This window comes from Alosa alosa, chromosome 18 (genome assembly GCF_017589495.1).
Source record: "Alosa alosa isolate M-15738 ecotype Scorff River chromosome 18, AALO_Geno_1.1, whole genome shotgun sequence".
Classification (NCBI taxonomy): Eukaryota; Metazoa; Chordata; class Actinopteri; order Clupeiformes; family Clupeidae; genus Alosa; species Alosa alosa.
The window spans coordinates 19,828,917-19,847,447 of record NC_063206.1 but is presented as its reverse complement, the minus strand read 5'-3'; the positions used below and the strand labels follow the sequence as shown (position 1 = coordinate 19,847,447).

At 44.2% G+C, this 18,531-nt stretch overlaps 1 protein-coding gene across 1 annotated transcript in view; it reads right to left on the bottom strand.

The window, feature by feature from the left end:
- The window catches only part of LOC125311273 (protein bicaudal C homolog 1-B-like), a 52,310-nt gene that overhangs the window by 8,000 nt on the left and 25,779 nt on the right, over nt 1-18,531 (bottom strand). Inside the window, 10 exon segments of the mRNA XM_048269170.1 lie at nt 599-671; nt 673-772; nt 2,727-2,879; nt 4,103-4,313; nt 4,800-4,925; nt 6,128-6,391; nt 8,329-8,511; nt 13,663-13,716; nt 16,370-16,528; nt 18,205-18,284. Coding sequence (XP_048125127.1) covers nt 599-671; nt 673-772; nt 2,727-2,879; nt 4,103-4,313; nt 4,800-4,925; nt 6,128-6,391; nt 8,329-8,511; nt 13,663-13,716; nt 16,370-16,528; nt 18,205-18,284 — 1,403 coding nt within the window.

Sequence of the window (18,531 nt, the reverse complement as noted above, 5' to 3'; positions counted from 1 at the left end):
AATCAGAGGTCAACTTTGAAGGCCTGTACAGCCACAAAGCTACAAGATCCAACTTGCTATCATACCATTTTATACTCCAGAGATATGTAGCTTTCAGAAAAATATAGTGAGAATTTGCCCCCCCCCCCCCCCCCCCCCCCAAGTGGTAGTGACACGCCCCTTTTTGGGCCTGTGGCTCATGGACTATTAGCAAGATTCCAGTGCAAATGATGTCAAACACATTAATTTACACAGAATACAGCAGCATCATGAGGGGAAATGGGAAATAGTAAACTACTATGCACCGTTTATGGTGCCCATATTTAATGACATCTTTTGAAGCGGCCCAGAGGGGATATTACTTTACCCTTTATGTTTCAACATCTACTTGCAAGGGCAGCAGAAACTCGGCACTGGCGCCTAACTTGGCCAGCAGAAATATCATAGAGGAAGTGGTAGACTGTTAGGGTGTGTGTGTTTAAGTGTGTGTGTGTGTGTGTGAAATGAATCATCTTAAATAGTCATTAAGGTGGCAGACTGTGGCCAAGGTATGAGAGTTTGGATGGTGTTAAGTGTACATACAGTATACATGTGTGCTTATACAGTATGTGCATGTTACCTTAACGTGGCCGTTCAGGTGGCAGTCTGCGGCAGATCCGCCGGTGGGCTTGTGGATGGGGGTGAGGCCGGGGTGGGGAGGGGGTGCTCTGGGTGTAGGCCTGCACTCCAGACAGCAGGATGCTGCTCAGAGACGCCTGGGACGCCTGGTGCAGCATCAGGGCAGACGAGAAGCCTGAGGGAGAGAGAGAGAGAGAAACAAAGAAGAAAGAGATAATGCAGGAATGCTTTGACGATACAAAAGAGGGGTTTGTCTTGCAATAAAGCCCATTTGATTTTCAGAGAGAGAGAGACAGAGAGAGACAGAGAGAGAGAGAGAGAGAGACTGATTTAAGGCCAGTCCTCCATCTTACTGGTAAATCTCCCAAACCATTTCTATCGACAAGAAGCTATTTGTTAATATGTGAAACACAAAGGCCTAAAGTATGTGACCTAGCCAAACTGACTTTTCTCAAATAAATCTCAGAGTGTTCACTGTTCTTCCTGAATGTGTCTATTGCAGACCCATGAGCCATGGCTCTGGTCTACTGTTACAGACTAAATTCCATTGGAATCAATTCAACAATTTAGAGCGCCAGTGCTTTGCACATGAGAGTGTGTTTTCAACCTTCAGGTCAATTTTTAAAATGCATAACTGAAGCATACACAAAAACATATTGTTAAACACACCATTACAATCACATCAGAGGAAGAGTAAACTGATTATGTTTCACTCACGGCTACATCTTGCTTGCAGTGTAAATTCTCAGTAAGAGAGAACACCTGCAACATGACTTAAGCTATGGACCACCTAGTGAGTCTTTCCAGACCTGCCCAGTTTCTAACTGTAAGCATAACAATATTTAGACAGGGCTTTGAATGCTGTTGTCCTTTCTGAGTTGTTGGGCTACAAAGACTCACATTCAACACACAACCTGCATGCAAAGACTCACATACAACATTTCCTAAAAAAAGAGGCTGGTGACCTCTAGGATCGCCAACAAGCTTCCAGATCATATTAAAGTTAAAAATGTAACTCAGCAAAAGGTGGAGCCCCCACAGTACAGTGCCCTCTGCTGGAGTTCCAGAGATATATCAGGGGAAAGGATGAGGCCAAGGGAGTGAAAGTGATATTGTGCATGAGTGTGTGTACATGTACTTAATAGTCTGGCACAGTAAACAAGACCATTACAATGCATATCTGATGAGGATACATATGCCAACACACACTCACTCTCTCACACACACACACACACAAATCGGTGTGTTAGCAGGTTTAGTTCCCTCTGACCCATCACGTCATTGAATTATTTATTCTTGAGTCAATCATGAGCAGGATCTGACCAAGGACTATGAGATTCTTGAGCATTTTCCATAATTTTCCATTCGGGAATGTTCCAAGAAGATTCCACACAAAATAATGAGGGAGAAAGAATAATGAGTGGAAAATCAGTGGAAAATGAGCAATGATGGAACATTATGCAACTTGCTATTTAAACGTGATTAGGAAATTACATCTGATGCTCCATCTGCCAAACACACATCTTTTGATAGTCCCTTTGATAGCCCCTATCAAGTTACATAAAGAACCAAGGATTTCATTTCATTTCAGACCACATCACTTGAACTATACTTACTATACTTCAAATCCAATATTATACTATGAATGTGTGTCATTTCTGGTGAACATTATGATGTAGGTACAAATCTTTGTCATATCAAAATCCACGGGATCAAAAGAGTATATATACTGAAAGAACAGCATGAAGGGGTATAATGTCAAGATGCCTTTACTTAATTTCACACTGCAAAAAGCACATATGTGTGAAGACAACCATATTAACCGTATTATTTCTGTGTACACTCCCTTTTGTGCACCTCTTTATCAATGAATACTGTGCTGTTCTATGTGAACAAGATTGTAATCTCCTGGATTTTGAAATTAAGCAAAGGCATCTTGACATTATACCCCTTCATGCTGTTCTTTCAGTATATATACTCTTTTGATCCCGTGAAGGAAATTTGGTCTCCGTATTTATCCCAATCCGTGAATTAGTGAAACACACACAGCACACAACTATAAAAGGGGTCTAACACACTTCTCCAAAACTTTGAAGTGCGGTGGTCTACCACAGGAGCTCCGCACTCACACTGTGTGCTGGACGGGGTGGTGAGGGCGTTGGTCCAGAGGGAGGGGGGGCACGGCCCTGAGGGTGAGCCCACGCCGACGCTGGACCCGTTCAGGGCCGAGTTTGGGGCTGACGCCCCGTTCAGACCGGGGCCCACTGCTGAGCTCAGGAGACCTGGTGGACAAGGGAGTGAATGACCAAGAACACAGAACAATTAAATTAATAAAGTCTTTAAAAACAAAAAAAAATAAATAAAAAAAAACAGATAGACACACAACACAAACTAACATAACAACAGTACTGCAAAATGTTCTTTTAAAACATTTAACTGCTATTGTTGGTTATAAAACTCACAGTTATTACACAAAAAAGTGAAAAAACCTTGTCAGTTGTAATTGAAGTTAGCTATCAATTTGATGCTCTTTCAATGGTAATGTAATAGTCATTGTTGTTAGAATGTAAGTCACTTTGAATGAAAGTGTGCCCTGAAAGTGTAACCATAATTAGATAATGATTACTGTAATGTAATAGACAGCTGACTTGACCATTTCTTTTGCGTTACATTAGTAGTCTTTAAAACAAATAGAGTTTTGACCACGAAAAAAAATAAAATTGAAAGATTTACTGTACTTGTTGGCCCAAATCTCTGTGACATGTTAAGTCGCTCGGGACCATAATAACCAGTGTCTGCAAATCTGGCGAGCTTCATTTTCACTCAGATGTGTCCCAAACATGACTGCCAGGCACACAGTAGGGAGAGAAGAACAGTGGTTTCAGGAGTTTAAAATAGAAGGCTAAAATAAGGTTGGTCTACTTGGCCTCCGTGGCCTGTAATCAGTGAAGGAACCGGTGTGATTGCAGAGGACCTAAGTTCTAAAGATCCGAACGTCATATTGGTCTACCGTTCTTCATTGCTTGTCTTCCTTTTGGCTATAATAACTTTCATTACTTGGAGGGTTTTAAGCAAGGGAGATGGTCATGCTTCCAGGAATGAAAGCTTAAAATTCACTCAAAACCAATATTTATTTTTAATCACTAAGGCATTAAAAAGAACTCATTTGTCATCCCCTGTCAACACCCAGGGAACAAAGATGACCTTGGTGAAAAGTGAGTTATCCAGTAAATATCTGCTCTCAAGTCTAAAGCCAAGGCAAAGAGTCAGCATCAGGAAACTGTAAGCAACAGGAAACTGCTTACAGAACAGCTGGAATGTTGAGGCATATTCTGCATTCCACAACAGTGAGCTATTAGGAACATTCTACAAATAGAACGCACATCGCATTCTGCATCAGCTGCAACACATTAGCAATGTGTTTTCTTGGATGCCATTGCCACATTTCAACTCAGACTTAAAAAAAAAAAAAAAAAACGCTATTGTGTGGTGGAGAACAGATTACCCAGAGTGCTCAGCCCCAGGCCAGCTGAGGCGAGGATGTCCAGGCCGACCGGACAGAGGAGGGTGGGTGAAGAGGTGTGGCCATTGGAGGAGGAGGGAGAGTGGCCGTTGATGCTGGCCGAGGTGGAGTCTCCGCTTTCCAGGCCCAGTAGAACCTTCCGGGCTTCGTACATGTTCCCCGCGTTCCTCTCCACACTCTTCACAATCACAGACTGGAAGGAAGGGAGAGAACATTCATAAAGGTACACAGCGACAGGAAGAAAGCTTGGAATGCATTGATGAGAACTTTTGCTAAATCTTTGCCCTATAGCCATTCATCACCAGGCTTACAAAATAGCACTCATATGTATGGAACCTTCAACAGCCCCTTCAAGTGTCGTCACAAAAGCAAAGGGTTTTACCAGAGCCTGTGAGAGAGTGTGCTGGTGTCTGTGAGACGGCGTACCCTGAATGCTAGAGATAGACCATTACAAGAGGTGGACGTGTTGAGCTTGCAGGCATCTCTTCTGTTGTATCTACACAAGTGGGAATGTTGTGTTGGAAAGAATGAGAAATTCCTGCTGTCTTTGCTTTTTCTTCCTGTTTATGTGAGTGTGTGTATGTGCAGTTCATCTGCATATGTGCAAGTGTTTGTGTGTGTGTGTGTGTGTGTGTGTGTGTTGATGATGTGTGTGTGTGTGTGTATGTGTATATGTTACCTTGCTTGGTTGTCTGGGTTTGGGCTTGATGCTGATGAAGACGTCCAGCTGTTCCATGAGGGCACTGACACACTGGGGCTCCACGTCCTCCTTCACATCAAAAATTAACACCAGGGGCAAACAACCCTGCACCACACACACACACACACACACACATTCATTGATGACATTAAATATCCAGTAGGTCAAATCTGTTTATAAATAGCACAAGTATTAGATAGTCATTATGCTGCCAGGTGCCAGATTTGTCTTGTGTGTGTTTTTGTCATGTCAGCATTTGATTCAAGGGTCCACACATCACAAGCAGGAAATAGTGCAGAGGGTGGAAATTCTGACAGCATAATGACTTTGTTTTCTCGCAGAGGATGTTTAGAGAGAAGATGCATGCTCCCCTGACAGACAGAACTAAACAATCACATTCTCTAAACTACCAATTATACCGTGTGTTTTAAAGTTGGGAAAAAGCCTCATTTAAATAGTGTGTAGCACTCCGGAGACAAAGACAGAGATATCTATGGGCCGACTATCTGTTGTGGTTCTAGGGTGAGACTAACAATTGCGGTGGAGCTACAGCGTGCGGAATTCCACCAATGCTCCTCTCCAATGGGGGTGACCTACAGACTCGCAGCACTAAGGGATTGAGGAGTTCAGACCCAAATACGATCAGAGGATATTTTATGGAACATGTTGACCAAACCACCAGAGAAATGCAGGCTCCTCGCCAGTACCGACATGCAGTAAACACTGGCTGACACAGACAAAGCACCCCCCGCAACCCCCCCCCACATCCGCCTACGCACATGCACATAGTTTCCTCAAATACACACATGGTCCTTCTCTGTTTGTTAACACCCACACACACTAAAAACACAAACACACATGGTCTTTGTCTGTCAGTTTCTCTAACACATAAGTATAAGTATAAGTATAAGTATATATACTTTTTTGATCCCGTGATGGAAATTTGGTCTCTGCATTTAACCCAATCGGTGAATTAGTGAAACACAAACAGCACACAGTGAACACACAGTGAGGTGAAGCACACACTAATCCCGGCGCAGTGAGCTGCCTGCTTCAACGGCGGCGCTCGGGGAGCAGTGAGGGGTTAGGTGCCTTGCTCAAGGGCACTTCAGCCACGGCCCACTGGTCGGGGGTTGGAACCGGCAACCCTCCGGTTACAAGTTCAGAGTGCTAACCAGTGGGCCACGGCTGCCCCAATGCTGCCCATGCGCATGCGCATACACAAGGACACACGCACACAGACACACACAGACAGACACAGACAGACACACGCCTCTCACTCCTCAGAGTTGGTGTTTGCCCAGTACCATGAGGTGCTGCCTGGCGAGGCAGACGGCGTCGACGGAACCCTGGATGTAGATGGTGGACTTGCGGTGGGCGAGCGGCGCGGCTGTGCTCAGGTCGGGGAAGTGGATCTGCGCGCCGGTGCGCTGGCTGATGTGCTTGACGTTGCTGCCGTTGCGGCCCATCATGAAGAGGTGGTGCTGCGGCGCGATGTCCAGCTGCGTGCTCACGGCCACCGCGCTCGCCAGCGAGCCCGCCAGGTGCTCCAGCAGCAGGGCCGTGCCTCTCTGGTGCACGTGCACACACACACACACATGGACACGCACACACATGCACACACACACACACAAACAGACACACATGCACACGCACACACACACACACACACACACACACACATAGTGAGACACACATACACACACAGCAAGAGTGACATACACACACACACACACACACACACACACACACACACACAGACAGACAGACACACACACACAACAAGAGTGGTGCACACACAGCAAGAGTGACATACACACACACACGCACACACACACACAGACACACAAACCCACACAGTCAGACACATATACACACACAAGGTAAGAGTGACACACACGCACACGTACAATAAATTAATACATGCCAACAGCAACAAATACACACAAACATGAACAGTCACACCAACCAAAAAAAGCATCCAAAATACACACACACACACACACACACACACAAACAGGAAGGCATATACACACAAACAGTTGACATGGCTACCAGATGATCCAACTGGGCAGCTAAAACCTTTTGGGCTGCTTTCCCAGACAGGGATTACACATTTTTGAATGGGTAGTCTCCATTATAAAAAGGCTTCTTTGTAATAATCCATGCCCAGGAAACCAGCCCTAGAAGAGCATCAGAGAAACGCTTGCAGTCTTCTGGTGCGTCGGGCGATCAAATATCGGACTGCGGTGCGTTATCCTTCATTACTGCACACACCACAGTCAAGCAGAGTTTCCCTCTGCAGCCTTGCCAGACCACAGCATGGCCTAGTTTTCGGCCTGTCTTTTTGCCCAGCTCCCCCTCCAAACCATATGGAATGATGAGAGATTTTCATGAAGTCTGTACTATGCACTGCCACGCTGGAACTGATCAATGTGTATTTGTTTATATATATATTTATAATAATAATAATAATAATACGTTTTATTTATATAGCGCCTTTCTCAGACTCAAGGTCACTTTACCAAGTAAATTGAACAAATATAATGTCCACAACACTGCTTTTGACTACCATATATTTAATGCACAACAGGCAACAGTCTTCTTCAGGCAAAAGCAGTGTTGCGGACCTTATATTTCTTCAATTGAGTACGTTTTCTTTTGTCCTGCACCTGCCAGAAGGTGGGATGTGCACTCAATAACTGTTTACTGAACACTTTGCCAAGTCAACACAAACAAAGCAAGACAAGCAATATGTGTGTGTGTGTGTTAGAATGTCAGCATGTATAGTGGGTGTGTTTGTGATTGCTCAGGACACAGATTTGCAGATGCTTATTGGATGTTGGTTAGAAAGAGAGCCATACTGCAATTGTTCTTTGTCTTTCTAGCTTATCTTTTACTGTGTGTGTGTGTGTGTGTGTGTGTGTGTGTGTGTGTGAAATATGGGTCAGTGTGCATTTCTTTTTTTTTGTATATATTTTGGGGTTTTTTATGCCTTTAATTATAGGACAGTGGAGAGTGACAGGAAGTGAATGGGAGAGAGAGCTGGGGTGGGATCCGGAAAGGACCAAGGGGCGGGAATCGAACCCGGGTCGCCGGCGTACGGTGCAGGTGCCCCAGCCAGTTGCGCCACAGCTGGGGCCCAGTGTGCATTTCTGTCTACTGTATATGTGTATTATAACTGGCTATATGTGTATTATACGTGAGACAAAGGCCATGTGTTTTGAGAGTGTGTGTTTTGTGTGTACTGTATTATGGATGCCTATTTCGTATGTGTGACTGTTCATGCGGTTCATTGTGTGTTTGTGTGTATTTTTCTTATGTGTGTGCATGTGTCACACTCTTGCTGTGTGTGTGTGTGTGTGTGTGTGTGTGTGTGTGTGTGTCATTTTTGTTTCATTCATTCACACATTTATTACCCATTTTTTTGTATGTTCTCATACACACACAACCCAGGTGTGCTTAAGCTCTCCATGGATTCGTTCACACTCCCGGCCCCGTGGCTCACCTGCACAGCAGAGGCATTGTTCTGGGAGCCGCGCACCACCCCGGTGGCCCCGTAGAGGCGCGAGGGGGGCTTGAAGGAGACGGTGAAGCTGTAGGTCTGACAGAGGTGCTGCACCGCGGGGGAGCTGGGGTCGGCCTGCACCAGCGCAGGCAGCTCAAACATCAGCACCAGAGGAAGCAGCTCCTGCAGTAGAGACGGAGGGATAGAGAAAAAGGAGAGAGGAAGAGAAGAGTCAACCAGAAACCAAAATAGAAAAGTAAGGACAGAAAGGACAGAAAAGAAAAGAAAGGAAGAAAGGCCCATTTCAACCCTTTAGAATGATGACCCTTTATGAGAGCGCATTGAGTAGTAGAGAGAGGGCAGCACAATCCATCATTGAGGTCTTGGGTTGCTCCCGTGCTGGAAATGGGACTAAATGTTCCCAGCAGTCTGGAAGGGAGAGGCAGCTCTTGGCCACCATCTCTGCTCACCTATACACAGCTGTACCAACCATTCACTGGAACCACATTCAGTACAGGTAGTACATCCAACACCTAATCAGATTTCATTAAACCACCATTAACACACACACACACACACTCAAACACACTCACACAAGCAGATCCACACACACACACACATAATTTTGACATGGTCCACTGGCAGACTCATAAATATTCATAAGCACCCGGTGCAGCAGAGTAGCAGGCCAGATGAAATCAACTTATCAATCACCATTCATTACTGGGGCCATTCACAACAATGGCCTCAAGAGGGCTGTGGTGGGTGGGTGGGGGAGGCTGACTTGCTGACTTGCTAACCACTTTGCTTCATAAGGTAACAATAACAAAAACAAAAACAAATACACAAATGGCCTCTGAACTCCTCGGCTTCTTACACACACACACACACACACACACACAAAAATACAGGCGAGGTGCCAAGGCTCTTGGTTGACTGAGAACTACAAACAGTATAAATTACCAGACAAAAATGCTCAGTGATCAGTCCCATATGTTCACACAGCTAACATTTAGATCAAGTTTCCTTAATACAGCAAAAGCAAGAAAATAGAAGGGAAGGCACAGACTATGTATGGGGTGTAGGAGTAAGAGAATGCTGTGTCGCCTGTGTGTGTGTGTGTGTGTGTGTGTGTGTGTGTGTGTGTGTGTGATAAATAGATAGATAGATACTTTATTGATCCCCAAGGGGAAATTCAAGTCTGTATGTGAGAGTGTGTGAGCGAGAAAAAGGGGGAAAATGTTTAAAGTCATCTTATAACCAAAAACTTGTAACATTCTGCCATTGAACAAATATGTGGTTTAAATGACAATCACACAGAAGAGTCTCAAAGAGGACAGACGCCCATCATGAACGGATTAAGGAGGTGTGATGCGCAAGTGCAAATTCCCTCCCCTATTTCTGATACACGCTTTAAACACCGAGCGCAAACCTCCTTAGGGGCTAACTCAAAGTGACCTGCTTAAAACAGCTTGTTAATTAAACGAACAGATTCACAGCCATGTGCTGGAATCTGCTGATCCCTGGGACTCTGTCTACTGAGACTAGAACATATGGGTGCTTAATCTTCTAAATGAGCAAATATGCATGAGACATTACCAGTAAGCCTCAGTAAATATGGAAAATCCCTTTGCCTATTACCTCATTCTCCTTCAAGTAAGACAGCAGGGACATGAAAGGAACTACAGCACTTACACTGGGACTTACTTAGAAAGAGCAGATTCTGTCATATTAAAACAGAAAAAACCCTGATCATTGTGGTTTACCATGATTGTACTGCAATTCTATCCTGAACTCTCTCTGATGCTTCATTTTCCCTGAGAATTTTCACAGTGTATTTTGGACAAAGCAAGAACAAGGATCATTCTTTTCAGATGATTTCAACAAAGAAGTGTAGTACTCTCTAGTTTAGAAAATAAAGATTTTCAAAAGTATGTTTGTGAACAGTAATGGTAGCTTTTAGTTTGTCAGTACGATATTGGCAGAAGTTTCCTAGAAGTCTGCAAGTGTGGTCACTGAGGCCTCACCAAAACAATAACAACATGATTTTTTTAACTGTTGAGGTTTAAAGCAGAATTCATTTAATTTCAGGAATTCTCTTTTTTGTGTTAAAAGGGGTTTTAAAGCAGAATTCATTTAATTTCAGGAATTTTCTTTTTTGTGTTAAAAAGGGTTTTAAAGCCAACTTTAAAAATTTATATTGATAGTGGTTTAAATTTGGTTCCAAGTGGTTTAAAATGTCATAAAATGTCATTGAAAAGCAGACTAATTCCTTACCTCGGTACTATTTCTTACCTAAAACTCTAGTCTTTTAGTGGCTTGACTATTTACTTCTAGGCATGACCTTGTAGCACCAAAAGTATAAATTTCAATGACCTCTTTCCATAAAATCATTGTCTTTGGTTTCACTGCTCACCAGTTTGCAAAATGACAGGTGAACCTGGCAAACGGAGTTCAGTAAAAACCCATCACTGAAATTGTGGCAAAGCAATCAGTCCAAAGACATCATCGGCAAACATAATCTTTTTGGCCGGATGAGCACAAGTGTACGGCTGAGCGTTTCTGTGGTCCTGTGCTCTGCAGGCATGGGGTTTTTTCTGAGGCCCTAATCACACACATGTGTGTGTACACACATAACCGTGAGCTGCTAAAATATGGCTGCAGGCTTGGGGAAAGACTGGAGGCCTGATTGTCATTGGAGGGGAAAGGAGGAGGCATTTTTTCCAGCGCCGAGTGTTTGGTTTTGTCTGAGTGGTGATCTGTGGTAAGGGGAAGGTTACTGACCTACATATAGCAGAGTAGCCCAAAATCACATGTTCGCAAACACTGATATTGCATGCTCATGGAGGCAGCCGTGGCCTACTGGTTAGCGCTTCGGACTTGTAACCGGAGGGTTGCCGGTTCGAACCCTGACCAGTAGGCACGGCTGAAGTGCCTGAGCAAGGCACCTAACCCCTCACTGCTCCCCGAGCGCCGCTGTTGTTGCAGGCAGCTCACTGCGCCGGGATTAGTGTGTGCTTCACCTCACTGAGTGTTCACTGTGTGCTGAGTGTGTTTCACTAATTCACGGATTGGGATTGGGATAAATGCAGAGACCAAATTTCCCTCACGGGATCAAAAGAGTATATATACATACTTATACTTATCAGCCTTGTCAGCCTCGGGAATTGAGAGCCCTGATGACCAACACAAACACTCATCCAGTTACATATTTCCACCCCGAAGAGCGGAGAAACGCAGAAGGGAAGGGAGAGTCTGAGGCTCTCCGCTGGACACAGTCTGAGTTATGTGCCAGTGGTCACGGGAAGGAATTCACTTCAAGAAAGGGGGAAGTTTGGTGTGTTCACTGTGTGCTGAGTGTGTTTCACTAATTCACAGATTGGGATGAATGCACAGAACATTTCCCTCACGGGATCAAAAGAGTATATATACTTATATACTAAAAAAGGAGGGGGAAAAAAACAATCAAACGACCACCTCATTCCTCCTTGTTCGGTCAGCCAGCCCCACCTTGGCGTTACCCAGGCATCAGGGGGAGAGAGTGGGGCAGCAGACCCTGTAGCTGGTGGGCAGTTGCTGCGTAGGTGATGGGGCTGTGGCGGGTTCTGTGGCCTGGGTGTGCACTGAAGGAGGAGAGCTGAGCTCTGTTCCCATGGGCCTGGCAGCACAGCATGGCTCAAGGTTACAGAGCCTGCACAGTCACACCGAGCTCAGATGCATCCAGGAGCAGACATGCCGGCAAGACACATACACACACATACACACACGCACGCTCACGCACACTCACACACACATCTTCTTCTAGATATGAGCATGCAGAAAAAGTAATGAATATTAAGTAAGGAAGTAACAGAGTGTAATGAATTCTGATGTCACTGAAACCAAAACAAGGGCCGACCTACACCGAATCTGATGAAGAAAATGGTCCACACCCTCTCACACCAAACACACACACACACACACACACAGTAGATTTACTGCGCCAAGACAGAGGACCCCAACGTTCCGCAGTAAACCCCCTGATGAAGAGCGGCTCCAACATCTCACACAAAAACACAAACACCAAGTCTGACAAAAAGCCAAAACACACATTCTCAGAACAATGTTCGAGCTACACGCATGCGCACTACCGATCCACCCACACACACACACACACGCGGAGCAAAACACTTGATGTCAGATGGCATGGAGATTCAGAGGCAAGAGTACAAACTGACATCTGACAGCTGATGCAATGGATGATTATGTAAGGGGACAGAGACAACAACAGCAGAGCCTCAGAACCGCATGGTCTGTTGATGGCTAATGGAAAACCTGTGCTGAACAGAACACAAATGCTCATTGAGTGTGACAGCCTTCAATTCACCTGTTGTTAATTCGTAGTAAAGGCCTGCAATGGTCTGCATAGCATTACTGAATGTACTTGCACACTACGGACAGATAGGAGTTGTTTAAGATTAATCCAAAATGAAGACTAATATCTGAATGTTCCTTTGGAGAGACTGGAGAGTTAATTAAAGAGAAAATCATAAAATGAAGCAGTTCTAGCAAAAGATTCACTTTTAAAAAAAGAAATGAAGGTACTTTTAAAAGCATCTTAAACAACCAATTCAGGCCTTTTAAAACAGTGCGGTATGAACCCTGAAGTGCTAAGTTTAATTGTACCATGTGTCTCCCTCTCTCTCTCACACACACACACACACACACTACTTCTGCCACTCATTTCTACATTCAGGAAATGTGGAAATATTACTATTAAAACAACATTAAAAAAATCAACCCCACCTCTTTTGCGCTGATGGTGCTGATATATTGAAAGCAATGAGAAAGAGCTATAAAAGAGAAATAAAAAGCTAATTGTGTAAACACTGACTCTGTGTTATTTGGCCTGGTGCACATACATGAGTCAGTGCAGTGGTCGCGGTGAGCTCTACGTGGTGTTAAATTATGTGTGAGAGAGCAGAGAAGCCATTCACTTCAGTCACACAGACATTGTTTTTTTAAACTTGCTGAAAGCATTACTATCCAGCGAGGAGTTTGGCGAAAACTTCTACAGTGGCCAGCTTCAGCCGTTAAGCTTCCCGATAAAGGCCTCTGTTCAGAATCTTCTGGGCAGAATCTTCTGTTCCACACTCAAGGTGGAACCTTTCAGCTTTTCTGTCTGAGGATGAACCAAAAAGCACCCTTTATTTTTTCTTCTTCATAAGACTCTCACGAGTGCGAGAATAGGAAGAGACTAGAGGCAGGTGGTTTCCTTGAGTTCTCACTGCCATGCTCAGGGGAAACAGAGGAGCTGGCTCCTGCCTGTAGCAACGCCGCTCCAGGTAAGCTTACCCTTATTTTGGCCCTGGCAGCCTCAACTCCTGCGGGCTGGCCTGCTATGGACACCTACAGATGGGCAGATAGAAAGAACGACAGGAAGAGATAGAATGAGAGGATTAATTCACTGATAAAGCTCTAGGAAAACACCAGTAGCACAAATCTGCATTTGGATTTACACAGCATAAATCTGCAGTGATTACTCTGTTGACTCAAGCGGTCCGCTTTCAGGATATATTTTCAGGAGAATTAATCAGTGTAGGTGAACGTCCAGCCAACACACACTTTCACATACATACCTTCTGAGTGTGAGTTACACTTTTCCCTGAAATACGCTAACACAATTCATACATTAAATATACTGAAATTCACAGTAATTATTACAAATGCAAACCAGTTACACACTCTTTATTCAGGATGAAACAATACACTGCATTAACTACCGGTACTTTCTTTAAAAGCTATTCCCTTCAGCAGGGGAGAGCCCTAGAGAGAGATCTATCTATAAGTCTCTGAATGAACCCATATATTCTTCAGAACATTAAATTTCCAACATTCCCGTTGTACCGGCTAAAGGGGTTAAAACTTCCACCCAAAGCACCCTTGTATGTTTACGACTCCTACAGCTAAATTTCCATGGGCACAAACTGGTGCATTCAAAAACAAACTGTCCTCATTAAACCGGAGACGAGGTGATGACACAGCATAGGCAGTGTTCCTCTCCTCTTCATACCTCTGATTCAACCCTTTCATCACCACATCTCAGAATAATCCTTTTGACCACACTCTGGCGCAACACACACACATGCACAAACACACACACGCACACCAATTTTCATAAGCACTTTTGGGCTGAACAACTCGAAGTGGCTGGGACCAGCTGGTACCAAAAAGTCCTGGCTTTCCATCTGGTGTTGTTCACAGAATTGTGTGTGTATACATGGAGGGCCAGTTGTTTGTGATGAGCAGGAATTCTCTACTGTCATCTCCTTAGAGCGAGCCAGGAGCCAAAAGCCCCAAAGCTGGCCCATGCAAATAGATGTTCACATCAACCGAGGCACCAGGGAACATACCAAATAATTCAACTTACTTTATTTTGCACACTAAATGTGCAATACCAGTGTAACCGTCTGTATTCCATCTTCGGCCTATCAGATCTCAGCTACAGTGATAAATGTATGTGCTTTTCCTTTGAGTCATAGTTGGAACAACTTAAACAAGTACTCTATGAGGTCAAGTCACGTCAAGTCAAGTGTTCTCTACGAGTGTTACGAGGTCAGATAGTGGTTAAGGTCAGATACTGATATTAACATGCCACCAGGAGAAGGACCTGGCGAATGGGTGGGCGTGACCTGGTCTGCCCCGCAGCTGGTTACAGGTGTGTGGGTATTAAGGGGTCATGTGATCTGATTTGGAGGGAGAGATTTAGGCCTAGTCCACACGTACCAAACAGACCTTTTTTTCCTTCGTCTTCCCTGGAACCGTATCAAGAATATTTGCGTCCAAACGGATCCATCTCAGCACGGCTCAACACGTTACTTCATATCCCAGGCCTATAGGTGGCACTGTTTGTTACAGAAACTGACCAAAGCTTGCGCGCTGTGTAGGCCATACAACAGACAGAGTAGGCTACAAAACTGGCTAGTGCAAGGAAACCAGAATTGTTTGTGTGGATTTATAGTGAACTGTCAACTGTAGTCAACTGTAAAACTAATAAACTTAATTTTGAACGGTTTGTGAAGGGTGCAGTCCCGTCCTTTATTCGTCCTAAATAATCTCCTTTACTTTCTTTGGTTGTAGGATAGTCCGCGATTCACAAGTTTGGGAAGTGCAAAGGCTAGGCGTACCAAAGTTCTAGGCTATTCCGTTGCCACATTTATAATATTGCTATAATACCTTTGTTAGTAACAGTCGATACTTTTGCTTGCATCAAATCGCGCATTTGCATTTAGTGCGCATCTATAGGCTTAACATGAGTTCTAAGCGTCTTTGTATGCTTATATCTGACTTCACTATGAATGCATTTATTTATGTTGTAAGACATGTAAAATAAATTAATACCGGCACTACGCACAAATTAATGTAAACTTACACCGCACTTCCCTAATAACTTAAGTTCTCTCATGTCACTGACAGTAGCTAGAATTCATAAAAAAACATGGGGAAAAACAGTGTTCAGTCCACCAAGTCGTAAGCTATCGGTACTGCGCAGCACCAGTTGTGATATTTATCCTACGGAGTGTAATCGTAGGTAATGTCATGTATGAAAACTAGTATTGTTAGGCATCCAGGGCAGCTGAGGTGTGGCGATGACATCATCGATACGCAAGTAGGATGTGCGGTTTCGCTGTCCAAACGAATTCAAAAGGGCTACGGTTTCAGATTTTTACACTCTGGGACCAGGTTTCAAAAAAGTGCGGTTTCGGGCAGTGCATTTACAGGATTCGTTTGGACGCTCGGCCAAGATGAAGCAAAACCTCTGCATTTAACCCAAAAAGCGTCTCCGTGTGTACGAGCCCTTAGGGAGAAAGGTTTGGTGCTAGAGGTGGTTTCTCCCCCTGAAACAATTCCCCGATCTAGTCTGTTTTCTCTGCACAGTAAGCATCGACCCTGTTTCTGTTTTGCTGGCAATGGTTGATATCGTCGGTAGCCCAACTCGTGATAACGAGGTAATGAAGAGTAAAGCTACAGGAACCATCGGTGATTTAGGACTCTGTCCTACCTGGTTGCTCTTCTCGGCCTGGTTGTTGCGGTTGGAGTCGGGGAAGTGGATGTGGCAGCCCGTCTCCTCCATCACCTTCTTGATGTTGTTGCCGCCCTTCCCGATGACATGAGAGTGCTCAGTGTGGGACACGTCCATCTTCAGGGTAACCCGGTTACTCTGGAGGGGTCAAAGGTGAGATGTTAAGAGGTCAAAGAACTTTGTCACACGACACTGGAACAGACAAAAACAAGTTTATTCGTTTAGCAGACACTTGACATATATGACAAGGGCCAATGTCCCCGGAGCAACTTGGGGTTAAGTGCCTTGTTTAAGGACACAACGGTGGAAGCTGGTAATTGAACCCACAACTTTCAGGCTACTACATGCTAGCCCAGCTCCTTAACTACTACGCCACCACCACCTCCGTGACAGAGGAACTGTATGGCTGGCTGTTCAAGGACGTATTTTGACCCACTTTTACATGTCCACATTTACATACTTTTACTACTTCATGAGACCCGTTAGATTATGATGAAAATCTCCAGGATTTTGTCAAATCCGCAGCGTCTCATCCAGGGTAGGAATTTCACGGCGCGTTGGCCTTCTTTTAACACATGACAAACCATTTATCAGAATAAACAGGAGACCTTACCGAACACAAAGGTGTAAAGCAGTCCCCTGTACAGTTAGCCGTTCCAGAGTAATCCATTGAATCCAATGAATTTACAGTAAAGTTCGACATACATGGATGTCTTCAAATTTGGGCTTTAAGTTTTACAATGTGTTTAAATTGTTCCACATGATTTCATAACGGGCCAAATACAAAATAAATGTTACAAATATCGCCTAGATATTGGTAAATCAGAGGACAGCTAAGAGTTTGTGAAAGTAGCCTTAATGATCACAAAATGCTAAGCATGCATCTAGGCTATTTGAGTTTCTTAAAGCTGAGCTGTGCTTAAATTGTTCAATACATGATTTCATAACAGGCCAAATATAAAATAAATGTTATATATAGCTTAGATATCTGTAAATATTAGATGATCAGATGATTTACAGTTCTATGTTATGTCATGTTTCATGTTTTTGTAATGTTTCATACAGTGATGCAGGTCTACTGCAGTGAATAGGCTAAATACAACTTTGATCATTTTTATAGCCTACTACTGTATAGTTAACTTTGGCCTTGGTGCCCTGACATGTGGCCTTTGTGCCCCCCACCAAATTTGCCCAACTGAAGGCCAAGTGGCCTTGCCCCCAGAATGGTGAAATTCCAAGCCTGGTCTCATCCCATGAACACCAAAATGCCATGCTGAAGCCAGAGATGCTCGCTAAATGCACACCAGACTCGCTGGCATGGACGGCGCCACCTTGGCACCCTCGGCCTCGACTATTAGCCTCGGTTGACGTGGAACCGTGGAGCCGAACTCCAGAACAGCAAATCCACAGTCATATCCAATTAATTCCTTCTATCCCACTCCACAAAAAAATACATCAGTGTAGGCAAGCAACAGAGAACAGGTTGGCCCATGACACAGAGGAGACACTTTAACACTAATAGATTAGTGCAGGTGAGTCATGTGGAGGCATAACCTAATGGAGACTTTTAGATGTCTAGCTCACAACCACTGAGTCACACAGAAAGTTGTTCTCTGACAAGTAAAAGGGAATTATAAAGACCAGAGAGGAAAGCCAAAGATGTGAATAAGAAGAGAAGACTGATGACAAATGACTACGACAGAAGAAGAAGAAGAAGAAGAAGAAGAATTTTTCCATGATGGGAGGGCAGACACGGCGAGGTTGCAATACAGACGGTAACCGTGGTAACCGCAGGTTTGCTTTCTTTCACTGACCTTGGTGTCGAGGACTGACATGATTCTCTCTTTCGCCTCATTCACATTGTCTCTCTTTCCACAGACCTTGATGTGAGGATCTGGAACAGAAACAGAAAAAGAAATTGAGGGAAGAAGGGAGGGAGGGAGGGAGAAAGAGAGAGAGAAAAAATGAGGTGAAATGAGTAAGAGGAACAGCTGCACGCTCCTCTTCCCTTCCCACCCAGAGTTAGAATTTAGGTGTTGGAATGAGACAAAACGCTTCAGGAAACATTAAAAGTAATTTTGTTTATCAATCAACCATCTCCTTCAGCAATTACAGTCAACCGCATAACCACTTTACAAACT